This window comes from Pelecanus crispus, chromosome 21 (genome assembly GCF_030463565.1).
Source record: "Pelecanus crispus isolate bPelCri1 chromosome 21, bPelCri1.pri, whole genome shotgun sequence".
NCBI lineage: Eukaryota > Metazoa > Chordata > Aves > Pelecaniformes > Pelecanidae > Pelecanus > Pelecanus crispus.
The window spans coordinates 6,171,744-6,183,943 of NC_134663.1; the positions used below are offsets into that span (position 1 = coordinate 6,171,744).

Below are 12,200 nucleotides of genomic sequence, written 5' to 3' on the forward strand. Positions count from 1 at the left end.
CCCAAAGCAAATCCCGGTTCTTATTTATTGTAGGGCCTCCCCAGACATCATCCTGCTGCTCTGTTATTGTAGGGTCTCCCCAAAGCAAATCCCGGTTCTTATTTATTGTAGGGTCTCCTCAAAGCAAGGTCCTGCAGGTTTGTTATTGTAGGGTCTCCCCAAAGCAAATCCCGGTTCTTATTTATTGTAGGGTCTCCTCAAAGCAAGGTCCTGCAGGTTTGTTATTGTAGGGTCTCCCCAGGGCGGGTCCTGCTGGTTTGTTATTGTAGGGTCTCCCCAAAGCAAATCCCGGTTCTTATTTATTGTAGGGTCTCCCCAGACATCATCCTGCTGCTCTGTTATTGTAGGGTCTCCCCAAAGCAAATCCTGGTTCTTATTTATTGTAGGGTCTCCCCAAAGCAAATCCCGGTTCTTATTTATTGTAGGGTCTCCTCAAAGCAAGGTCCTGCAGGTTTGTTATTGTAGGGTCTCCCCAGGGTGGGTCCTGCTGGTTTGTTATTGGAGGGTCTCACCGAATTGGGTCCTTTTGTTATTGTAGGGTCTCCCCAAAACAAATCCTACTGCTTATTTATTGTAGGGTCTCCCCCAGAGATCATCCCGCTGGCTTGTTATTGTAGGGTTGCTCCAAAACAAATTCTGCTTCTTATTTATTGTAGGGTCTCCCTGGAAGAGCCCCCGCTGGTTTGTTATTGTAGGGTCTCCCCAGAGATCATCATGCTGGTTTGTTATTGTAGGGTCTCCCCAAAACAGATCCTGCTTCTTATTTATTGTAGGGTCTCCCTGGAGATCATCTCGCTGGTTTGTTATTGTAGGGTCGCCGCAAAGCAGATCCCGCTGGTTTGTTATTGTAAGGTCTTCCCAAAACAGATCCCAATAGTTTGTTATTGTAGGGTCACTCCAAAGCAGATCCCGCTGGTTTGTTATTGTAGGGTCACTCCAAAAGAGATCCTGCTTTTTATTTATTGTAGGGTCTCTCCAAAATAGATCCCAAAAGTTTGTTATTGTAGGGTTGCTCCAAAACAGATCCCAAAAGTTTGTTATTGTAGGGTTGCTCCAAAACAGATCCCAAAAGTTTGTTATTGTAGGGTCGCTCCAAAACAGATCCTGCTGGTTTGTTATTGTAGGGTCGCTCCAAAACAGATCCTGCTTTTTATTTATTGTAGGGTCTCTCCAAAGCAGATCCTGCTTTTTATTTATTGTAGGGTCGCTCCAAAACAGATCCTGCTGGTTTGTTATTGTAGGGTCGCTCCAAAACAGATCCTGCTTTTTATTTATTGTAGGGTCGCTCCAAAACAGATCCTGCTGGTTTGTTATTGTAGGGTCGCTCCAAAACAGATCCTGCTTTTTATTTATTGTAGGGTCGCTCCAAAACAGATCCTGCTGGTTTGTTATTGTAGGGTCGCTCCAAAACAGATCCTGCTTTTTATTTATTGTAGGGTCGCTCCAAAACAGATCCTGCTGGTTTGTTATTGTAGGGTCGCTCCAAAACAGATCCTGCTTTTTATTTATTGTAGGGTCGCTCCAAAACAGATCCTGCTGGTTTGTTATTGTAGGGTCGCTCCAAAACAGATCCTGCTTTTTATTTATTGTAGGGTCTCTCCAAAACAGATCCTGCTGGTTTGTTATTGTAGGGTCGCTCCAAAACAGATCCTGCTTCTTATTTATTGTAGGGTCGCTCCAAAACAGATCCTGCTTTTTATTTATTGTGGGGTCTCTCCAAAACAGATCCCAAAAGTTTGTTATTGTAGGGTCTCTCCAAAGCAGATCCTGCTGGTTTGTTATTGTAGGGTTGCTCCAAAAGAGATCCTGCTTCTTATTTATCGTAGGGTCTCTGCGGCGATCGTGGCGCTGGTTTGTTATTGTAGGGTCTCCCCAGGTGCCGGCGCGCTGGGGGGGGGCGCGGGGGTGCCGGGGGGGGCGCGGGGCCGCGCCAGCCACAGGGCCAGGCCCAGGGCGAGCAGGAGGAGGAGGAGGAGGAGGCCGGCGAGGCCGATGGCCGCCGCGCGCCACCGCCGGTGCCCCCCGCGCTGCCGCCGCGCCACCGCCCGCGTGCTGCGGGTGAAGGCCTCGCCCTGCGGGGACAGCATGGGAGCCGGGGGTCACCCCCGCCATACGGCCCGGGGGACGGGACCCTGTCCCTGGGGTGCCCCCGGCTGTGTGTCCCTATGGGGGCTCCCCTGGGCTGCGTGTCCCTATAGGGTGTGTCCCTATAGGGTGTGTCCCCTGGGCTATATGTCCCTATAGGGTGTGTCCCTATAGGGTGTGTCCCCTGGGCTATATGTCCCTATAGGGTGTGTCCCCTGGGGCTGTGTGTCCCTATAGGGTGTGTCCCCTGAGGCTCTGTGTCCCTATAAGGGCTCCCCTGCGCTATATGTCCCTATAGGGTGTGTCCCCTGGGCTATATGTCCCTATAGGGTGTGTCCCCTGGGGCTGTGTGTCCCTATAGGGTGTGTCCCTATAGGGTGTGTCCCCTGGGCTATATGTCCCTATAGGGTGTGTCCCCTGGGGCTGTGTGTCCCTATAGGGTGTGTCCCCTGGGCTATATGTCCCTATAGGGTGTGTCCCCTGAGGCTATATGTCCCTATAGGGTGTGTCCCCTGGGGCTGTGTGTCCCTATAGGGTGTGTCCCCTGGGGCTGTGTGCCCCTATAGGGTGTGTCCCCTGGGCTGTGTGTCCCTATAGGGTGTGTCCCCTGGGGCTGTGTGTCCCTATAGGGTGTGTCCCCTGGGGCTGTGTGTCCCTATAAGGGCTCCCCTGCGCTATATGTCCCTATAGGGTGTGTCCCCTGGGCTATATGTCCCTATAGGGTGTGTCCCCTGGGGCTGTGTGTCCCTATAGGGTGTGTCCCCTGGGCTATATGTCCCTATAGGGTGTGTCCCCTGGGGCTGTGTGTCCCTATAGGGTGTGTCCCCTGAGGCTATATGTCCCTATAGGGTGTGTCCCCTGGGGCTGTGTGTCCCTATAGGGTGTGTCCCCTGGGCTATATGTCCCTATAGGGTGTGTCCCCTGGGGCTGTGTGTCCCTATAGGGTGTGTCCCCTGGGGCTGTGTGCCCCTATAGGGTGTGTCCCCTGGGCTGTGTGTCCCTATAGGGTGTGTCCCCTGGGGCTGTGTGTCCCTATAGGGTGTGTCCCCTGGGGCTGTGTGTCCCTATAAGGGCTCCCCTGCGCTATATGTCCCTATAGGGTGTGTCCCCTGGGCTATATGTCCCTATAGGGTGTGTCCCCTGGGGCTGTGTGTCCCTATAGGGTGTGTCCCCTGGGCTATATGTCCCTATAGGGTGTGTCCCCTGGGGCTGTGTGTCCCTATAGGGTGTGTCCCCTGAGGCTATATGTCCCTATAGGGTGTGTCCCCTGGGGCTGTGTGTCCCTATAGGGTGTGTCCCCTGGGCTATATGTCCCTATAGGGTGTGTCCCCTGGGGCTGTGTGTCCCTATAGGGTGTGTCCCCTGGGGCTGTGTGCCCCTATAGGGTGTGTCCCCTGGGCTGTGTGTCCCTATAGGGTGTGTCCCCTGGGGCTGTGTGTCCCTATAGGGTGTGTCCCCTGGGGCTGTGTGTCCCTATAAGGGCTCCCCTGCGCTATATGTCCCTATAGGGTGTGTCCCCTGGGCTATATGTCCCTATAGGGTGTGTCCCCTGGGGCTGTGTGTCCCTATAGGGTGTGTCCCCTGGGCTATATGTCCCTATAGGGTGTGTCCCCTGGGGCTGTGTGTCCCTATAGGGTGTGTCCCCTGGGCTATATGTCCCTATAGGGTGTGTCCCCTGGGGCTGTGTGTCCCTATAGGGTGTGTCCCCTGGGGCTGTGTGCCCCTATAGGGTGTGTCCCCTGGGCTGTGTGTCCCTATAGGGTGTGTCCCCTGGGGCTGTGTGTCCCTATAGGGTGTGTCCCCTGGGGCTGTGTGTCCCTATAAGGGCTCCCCTGCGCTATATGTCCCTATAGGGTGTGTCCCCTGGGCTATATGTCCCTATAGGGTGTGTCCCCTGGGGCTGTGTGTCCCTATAGGGTGTGTCCCCTGGGCTATATGTCCCTATAGGGTGTGTCCCCTGGGGCTGTGTGTCCCTATAGGGTGTGTCCCCTGGGCTATATGTCCCTATAGGGTGTGTCCCCTGAGGCTCTGTGTCCCTATAGGGTGTGTCCCCTGGGGCTGTGTGTCCCTATAGGGGCTCCCCTGGGGCTGTGTGTCCCTATAGGGCCCCCCCCCGGGCTCTATGTCCCTATAGTGTCCCCCCAGGGCTGTGTGTCCCTATAGGGTGTGTCCCCTGGGGCTGTGTGACCCTATAGGGTGTGTCCCCTGCGGCTGCGAGTCTTTATAGTGCCCCCCCCCCCCGGGCTATAGGTCCCTATAGGGTCCCCCCCGGGCTATATGTCCCTATGATGTGCTCCACCCCCCGGGCTATATGTTCCTATAGTGTCCCCCAGGGCTGTATGTCCCTATCGTGTCACCCCTGGCTATATGCCCCTATGGTGTCCCCCCCAGGCTATATGTCCCTATAGTGTCTCCCCCCTGGGCTATATGTCTCTATGGTGTCCCCCCCCAGGCTATATGTCCCTATAGTGTCTCCCCCAGGCTATATGTCCCTACGGTGTCTCCCCCCAGGGCTATATGTCCCTATAGTGTCCCCTCCGGGGCTGTATATCCCTACACTGTCCCCCTGGGGCTCTGTGTGCACGTGTGTCCCCAGGGCTGTATGTCCCTGTACGTCCCTATAGGTCCCTGTACGTCCCTGTATGACCCTATAGGTCCCTGTATGTCCCTGTACGACCCTATAGGTCCCTGTATGTCCCTGTATGACCCTATAGGTCCCTGTATGTCCCTGTACGTCCCTATAGGTCCCTGTACAACCCTATAGGTCCCTGTATGTCCCTGTACGTCCCTATAGGTCCCTGTACGTCCCTATAGGTCCCTGCAGGTGCCCACCATGGCGCACAGCTCCTGGGCCCGGCTGTCGAGCTCGCTGAGGCGCCCGTCCCGCTCCAGCGCCCGGGCAAAGTTCTGCTTCATCAGCTCCGTCACCTCCTCTGCCTCGCGCTGGCACCGCGCCAGCCCCGCCTGCGGGCACGCGGGAGGGGACACGCGTGGGGACGCGGGAGGGGACACGCGTGGGGACGCGCGTGCAGAGGGGACGCGCGTGGGGACGCGGGAGGGGACGCGCGCGCGGAGGGGACACGCGGGGACGCGGAAGGGGACACGCGGAGGGGACACGTGTGGGGACGCGGGAGGGGACACGCGTGAGGAGGGGACACGTGTGGGGACGCAGGAGGGGACACGCGGAGGGGACACGTGTGGGGACGCGGGAGGGGACACGCGGAGGGGACACGTGTGGGGACACGGGCGCCCCGGGGACGTGGGCACCGCGGGGAAGGGGGACCACAGGGACGTGGGTGTGTGGGGACCACGGGGACGTGGGCGCTGTGGGGAAGGGGCACTTGGGGACTTTGGGGACACGGGGACCATGGGGACACGGGGAGTGTGGGGAGGGGGCACATGGGGACCATGAGGACACGGGGACCATGGGGACAAGGACACAACAGGGAAGACGTGGGGACATAGGGGGACCATGGGGACACGGGGATTGTGAGGAGGGGGCACATGGGGACTTTGGGGACATGGGGAGTGTGGGGACACGGGGACTGTGAGGAGGGGGCACATGGGGACCGGGGGGACAAGGGTGGCCCAGGGAAGGGGCACCACAGGGACAAGGGTGCTCTGAGGAGGGGGCACATGGGGACCGTGGGGACATGGGGACAAGGGTGCTCTGAGGAGGGGGCACATGGGGACCAGGGGGACAAGGGTGCTCTGAGGAGGGGGCACATGGGGACCGTGGGGATATGGGGACAAGGGTGCTCTGAGGAGGGGGCACATGGGGACCAGGGGGACAAGGGTGCTCTGAGGAGGGGGCACATGGGGACCAGGGGGACATGGGGACAAGGGTGCTCTGAGGAGGGGGCACATGGGGACCAGGGGGACATGGGGACAAGGGTGCTCTGAGGAGGGGGCACACGGGGACCGGGGGCACATGGGGACAAGGGTGCTCTGAGGAGGGGGCGCATGGGGACCGGGGGCACATGGGGACAAGGGTGCTCTGAGGAGGGGGCACATGGGGACCGTGGGGACAAGGGGACCGGGGGACAAGGGTGCTCTGAGGAGGGGGCGCATGGGGACCGTGGGGACAAGGGTGCTCTGAGGAGGGGGCGCATGGGGACCCAGGGAACAAGGGTGCTCTGAGGAGGGGGCGCATGGGGACCCAGGGGACAAGGGTGCTCTGAGGAGGGGGCGCTTGGGGACCGGGGGCACATGGGGACAAGGGTGCTCTGAGGAGGGGGCGCATGGGGACCGTGGGGACAAGGGGACAAGGGTGCTCTGAGGAGGGGGCGCATGGGGACCGTGGGGATATGGGGACAAGGGTGCTCTGAGGAGGGGGCACATGGGGACCCAGGGGACAAGGGTGCTCTGAGGAGGGGGCACATGGGGACCGTGGGGACAAGGGGACCGGGGGACAAGGGTGCTCTGAGGAGGGGGCACATGGGGACCGTGGGGACCAGGGGGACATGGGGACAAGGGTGCTCTGAGGAGGGGGCACATGGGGACCGTGGGGATATGGGGACAAGGGTGCTCTGAGGAGGGGGCGCATGGGGACCGTGGGGATATGGGGACAAGGGTGCTCTGAGGAGGGGGCGCATGGGGACCGTGGGGACAAGGGGACAAGGGTGCTCTGAGGAGGGGGCGCATGGGGACCGTGGGGATATGGGGACAAGGGTGCTCTGAGGAGGGGGCACATGGGGACCCAGGGGACAAGGGTGCTCTGAGGAGGGGGCACATGGGGACCCAGGGGACAAGGGTGCTCTGAGGAGGGGGCACATGGGGACCGTGGGGACAAGGGGACCGGGGGACAAGGGTGCTCTGAGGAGGGGGCACATGGGGACCGTGGGGACCAGGGGGACATGGGGACAAGGGTGCTCTGAGGAGGGGGCACATGGGGACCGTGGGGATATGGGGACAAGGGTGCTCTGAGGAGGGGGCGCATGGGGACCGTGGGGATATGGGGACAAGGGTGCTCTGAGGAGGGGGCGCATGGGGACCGTGGGGACAAGGGGACAAGGGTGCTCTGAGGAGGGGGCGCATGGGGACCGTGGGGATATGGGGACAAGGGTGCTCTGAGGAGGGGGCACATGGGGACCCAGGGGACAAGGGTGCTCTGAGGAGGGGGCACATGGGGACCGTGGGGACAAGGGGGACATGGGGACAAGGGTGCTCTGAGGAGGGGGCACATGGGGACCCGGGGGACAAGGGTGCTCTGAGGAGGGGGCACATGGGGACCCGGGGGACAAGGGGACCGGGGGACAAGGGCGCTCTGAGGAGGGGGCGCATGGGGACCCGGGGGACAAGGGTGCTCTGAGGAGGGGGCACACGGGGACCGGGGGCACATGGGGACCGTGGGGAGGGGGCAGACGGGGACCGGGGGCACCCAGGGAGGTGGCACCGGGGGGACACGGGCGCAGCGAGGAGGGGGCACACGGGGACAGGAGCCCAGAAGGACCCGGGGGCGTGGGGACGGGGCTGGGACACGCGGGGGTCCCGGGACGGGGACACGGAAAGTCCCACACGGGCCCCCCCCCCCCCCCCGGCGGGTCCGCGTCCCCCCCGCCCCCAGGAAGAGCCCGGGGGAGCGGAGCGGGACCGGGGGGGTCCCCAAACCCCGGGGGGGGTCCCCAAACCCCGGGGGGATCCCGGGTCCCCCCCGCCCCGGCTCCGCCCCCCCCGGGAAGCGAAAGCGAAAGCGGCGGCGCAGCCCCCGGCGCTCACCATGGTCCCGCCGTGCCCGGGGCCGGTACCGGTACCGGAGCTCCCGCTCCCTGCCCCGCCCCGGGCCCAGCGGCCGCCCCCGGCGGGCGGCACCGGGACCGCCCCCCGCCGCTGTCCCCTCCCCGGGCACCCCCGGGACCGCCCCCCCCCCCCCCCCCCCCCCCGCTGTCCCCTCCCCGGGGACCCCCGGCCCCGCTGCCCCCGGCGTGGGTGTCCCCAGGGACCCCCGGTGCGGGACCCCCGCGCCCCCAGACACGGCTCCCCCAGGCGGGTCCCACCCCCGGGTCCCCACAGCCCTGTACGTGTGGGGCCCCCAGGACCCCAAACCCCCCCCCCCCGGGGTCCTCTGGGACCCCCGTGTCATCGTCCCCTGGGTCCCCTGGGACCCCCATGTCCCCCCAGGACCCTCCACAAATGTCCCCCCGGGGACCCCCGTGTCCCCACAGCCCCCCAGGCGTGGGTGTCCCCTGGGACCCCCGTGTCATCGTCCCCTGGGTCCCCTGGGACCCCCATGTCCCCCCAGGACCCTCCACAAATGTCCCCCCGGGGACCCCCGTGTCCCCACAGCTCCCAGGCGTGTGTGTCCCCAGGGACCCCTACGTCCCCCCACCCCTGGGACCCCCATGTCCCCCCAGGACCCTCCACAAATGTCTCCCCGGGGACCCCCGTGTCCCCACAGCCCCCCAGGCGTGGGTGTCCCCTGGGACCCCCATGTGTGTGTCCCCAGGTCCCCTGGGACCCCCATGTCCCCCCAGGACCCTCCACAAATGTCTCCCCGGGGACCCCCGTGTCCCCACAGCTCCCCAGGCGTGGGTGTCCCCTGGGACCCCCGTGTCATCGTCCCCTGGGTCCCCTGGGACCCCCATGTCCCCCCAGGGACCCCCGTGTCCCCACAGCCCCCCAGGCGTGGGTGTCCCCTGGGACCCCCATGTGTGTGTCCCCAGGTCCCCTGGGACCCCCATGTCCCCCCAGGACCCTCCACAAATGTCTCCCCGGGGACCCCCGTGTCCCCACAGCTCCCCAGGCGTGGGTGTCCCCTGGGACCCCCGTGTCATCGTCCCCTGGGTCCCCTGGGACCCCCATGTCCCCCCAGGACCCTCCACAAATGTCCCCCCGGGGACCCCCGTGTCCCCACAGCTCCCAGGCGTGTGTGTCCCCAGGGACCCCTACGTCCCCCCACCCCTGGGACCCCCATGTCCCCCCAGGACCCTCCACAAATGTCTCCCCGGGGACCCCCGTGTCCCCACAGCCCCCCAGGCGTGGGTGTCCCCTGGGACCCCCATGTGTGTGTCCCCAGGTCCCCTGGGACCCCCATGTCCCCCCAGGACCCTCCACAAATGTCCCCCCGGGGACCCCTGTGTCCCCACAGCTCCCCAGGCGTGGGTGTCCCCTGGGACCCCCGTGTCATCGTCCCCTGGGTCCCCTGGGACCCCCATGTCCCCCCAGGGACCCCCGTGTCCCCACAGCCCCCCAGGCGTGGGTGTCCCCTGGGACCCCCATGTGTGTGTCCCCAGGTCCCCTGGGACCCCCATGTCCCCCCAGGACCCTCCACAAATGTCTCCCCGGGGACCCCCGTGTCCCCACAGCCCCCCAGGCGTGGGTGTCCCCTGGGACCCCCGTGTCATCGTCCCCTGGGTCCCCTGGGACCCCCATGTCCCCCCAGGACCCTGCACAAATGTCCCCCCGGGGACCCCCGTGTCCCCACAGCTCCCAGGCGTGTGTGTCCCCAGGGACCCCTACGTCCCCCCACCCCTGGGACCCCCATGTCCCCCCAGGACCCTCCACAAACAGGTTGCTGGGGACCCCCGTGTCCCCACGGCCCCCCAGGCGTGGGTTCCCCCCGTGTCCCCCCCCGGGCCCCCCACGCCCCCCGCGCAGGCCGTGCCGGGGCGGCGGTGCCACCACACTGCGCCCTTTGTTCCCCGGTGCCAGCCGCCCGCCGGGCACCGCTCCCCCGCCCCGGCCCCACGGGGTCCGGGGGTCCCCCCGCCCCGCGCTCACGCACCCCCCACCCCCGCAGACCCCCACAAGACCCCCACAGAGACCCCCAGAGACCCCCACACCCGCACGCTCGTGGCCGCTGTATTCGGGGGTATGCGGGGGCTCTAGGTGGGGATGACGCCGGTGGCCAGGAGGATGATGAGGATGAGGATGATGGCGCCCACGAGGCCGAGGATGAGGAGCAGCTTCACGTTCTTCCACCAGTACCGGCGGGCCATCTGCCGCGACGTCGTCTTGAAGTGCTCCGACTGCGGGGATGCCGCTCAGGAGGGGGGGGCACGGGGACCCCCCTGCAACCCTGGGGACCCCCGATGCCACCCTTGGGGACACCCAGGGACCCTGTGGCCACCCCGAGCACCTCGTGCCCAATTAGGGACCCGGTGCCCCCCCTGGGGACCCTGTGGCACCTCAGGACCCCTGTGCCCACCCTGGGGACCCCATACCCCCCCTGGGGACCCTGTGTCCAACTCGGGGACCCCATACCCCCCCTGGGGACCCTGTGGCCACCTCAGGACCCCTGTGTCCAAACTCGGGGACCCCATACCCCCCCTGGGGACCCTGTGGCACCTCAGGACCCCTGTGTCCAAACTCGGGGACCCCATACCCCCCCTGGGGACCCTGTGGCACCTCAGGAGCCCTGTGCCCACCTTGGGGACCCCATACCCCCCCTGGGGACCCTGTGGCACCTCAGGACCCCTGTGTGCAACTCAGGGACCCCATACCCCCCCCTGGGGACCCTGTGGCACCTCAGGACCCCTGTGTCCAAACTCGGGGACCCCATACCCCCCCGGGGACCCTGTGTCACCTCAGGAGCCCTGTGTCCAACTCGGGGACCCCATACCCCCCCTGGGGACCCTGTGGCCACCTCAGGACCCCTGTGTGCAACTCGGGGACCCCATACCCCCCCTGGGGACCCTGTGGCCACCTCAGGACCCCTGTGCCCACCTTGGGGACCCCATACCCCCCCGGGGACCCTGTGTCACCTCAGGAGCCCTGTGTCCAACTCGGGGACCCCATACCCCCCTGGGGACCCTGTGGCCACCTCAGGACCCCTGTGTCCAACTGGGGGACCCCATACCCCCCCTGGGGACCCTGTGGCCACCTCAGGACCCCTGTGCCCACCTTGGGGACCCCATACCCCCCTGGGGACCCTGTGTCACCTCAGGAGCCCTGTGTCCAACTCGGGGACCCCATACCCCCCTGGGGACCCTGTGTCACCTCAGGAGCCCTGTGTCCAACTCGGGGACCCCATACCCCCCTGGGGACCCTGTGGCCACCTCAGGACCCCTGTGTCCAACTGGGGGACCCCATACCCCCCCTGGGGACCCTGTGGCCACCTCAGGACCCCTGTGCCCACCTTGGGGACCCCATACCCCCCCTGGGGACCCTGTGTCACCTCAGGACCCCTGTGTCCAACTGGGGGACCCCATACCCCCCCTGGGGACCCTGTGGCCACCTCAGGACCCCTGTGCCCACCTTGGGGACCCCATACCCCCCCTGGGGACCCTGTGGCACCTCAGGAGCCCTGTGTCCAACTCGGGGACCCCATACTCACCCTGGGGACCCTGTGGCCACCTCGGGTACCCTGTGTCACTTCAGGACCCCTGTGTCCAAACTCGGGGACCCTGTGCCCACTTTGGGGACCCTGTGCCCCCTCCCCCGGGGACCCACACCCACCCAGGGACCTGGTGCCACCCACAGGACCCTGCACCCCCTTTGGGACCCCGCACCCACCTCCAGGCCCCGGTGCCCCCCTGGGGACCCCGTACGCGCCCTGGGGACCCTGTGCCCACCCTGGGGACCCTGCAGTCAATTCGGGGACCTTGTGGCCACCCTGGGGACCTTGTGCCACCTCAGGATCCCCGTGCCCAACTTGGGGATCCCGTGCCCAACTTGGGGACCCCGTGCCACCTCAGAAGCCCTGTGCCCACCCTGGGGACCCCATTGCCACCCCGGTGACCCCGTGCCCTCACGGTGGCCTCCAGGTCCTGGCTCTTGCTGTGGAGCTGCTCCAGGTTCTCGCCCCGCGCCAGGATCCGCTCCACGTTCTGGCTCATGATGGTTTTGACGCCTTCCACCTCCTGCTGCAGCGTCCGCACGCGCTCGCTGCCCGCCGCCGCGCTGCCCGCCGCCGCGCTGCCCGCCGCCACGTCGGCCGCCATGCTGCCGGCCTGCTGCCATGGGGCAGGTGTTAGGGTGGGCAGTCGGTTCCCCCCCAGCACCCTATAGGGCCCCCAGCACCCTCCACCACCCCATATACCCCCCAGCACCCTATAGGCACCCCACATATACCCTAGGCGCACCCCCCCAGTGCCCCACCTTGACCCCAGGCACCCCCCCAGCACCCCCTGTACTCCATAGGCACCCCCTGTACACCCCCTGTGCACCCCGTAGGC

General features: G+C 65.2%; 2 protein-coding genes across 2 annotated transcripts; both read right to left on the minus strand.

The window, feature by feature from the left end:
• Positions 1 to 1,856: 1,856 nt before the first annotated feature.
• LOC142595594 (vesicle-associated membrane protein 5-like) lies at positions 1,857 to 8,669 on the minus strand. The gene is made up of 3 exons (XM_075724213.1): positions 8,601 to 8,669; positions 4,918 to 5,049; positions 1,857 to 2,072 (listed from the first exon to the last, which is right to left on the minus strand). Exons 1-3 carry the CDS (start codon positions 8,667 to 8,669, stop codon positions 1,857 to 1,859), a joined length of 417 nt encoding a protein of 138 aa, XP_075580328.1.
• Positions 8,670 to 9,896: 1,227 nt separating this feature from the next.
• Positions 9,897 to 11,966, minus strand: VAMP8 (vesicle associated membrane protein 8). The gene is made up of 2 exons (XM_075724214.1): positions 11,778 to 11,966; positions 9,897 to 10,052 (listed from the first exon to the last, which is right to left on the minus strand). The coding sequence occupies exons 1-2, from the start codon at positions 11,964 to 11,966 to the stop codon at positions 9,909 to 9,911; spliced, it is 333 nt and encodes a 110-aa protein (XP_075580329.1). The 3' UTR covers positions 9,897 to 9,908.
• Between the last annotated feature and the right edge of the window lie 234 nt (positions 11,967 to 12,200).

Bases quoted from the DNA above. Each gene is read 5' to 3' on its own strand.
- LOC142595594 (XM_075724213.1), bottom strand. From the start codon at position 8,669: ATGGGGGTCCCAGGGGACCCAGGGGACGATGACACGGGGGTCCCAGGG. The intron at 5,050-8,600 runs GTGGGGACACGG...GCGTGCCCGCAG, and splicing joins ACACCCACGCCTGGGGAGCT to GCGGGGCTGGCGCGGTGCCA. The intron at 2,073-4,917 runs GTGGGCACCTGC...CTGTCCCCGCAG, and splicing joins CCCAGGAGCTGTGCGCCATG to GGCGAGGCCTTCACCCGCAG.
- VAMP8 (XM_075724214.1), bottom strand. From the start codon at position 11,966: ATGGCGGCCGACGTGGCGGCGGGCAGCGCGGCGGCGGGCAGCGCGGCG. The intron at 10,053-11,777 runs GTGAGGGCACGG...GCATCCCCGCAG, and splicing joins GCCAGGACCTGGAGGCCACC to TCGGAGCACTTCAAGACGAC.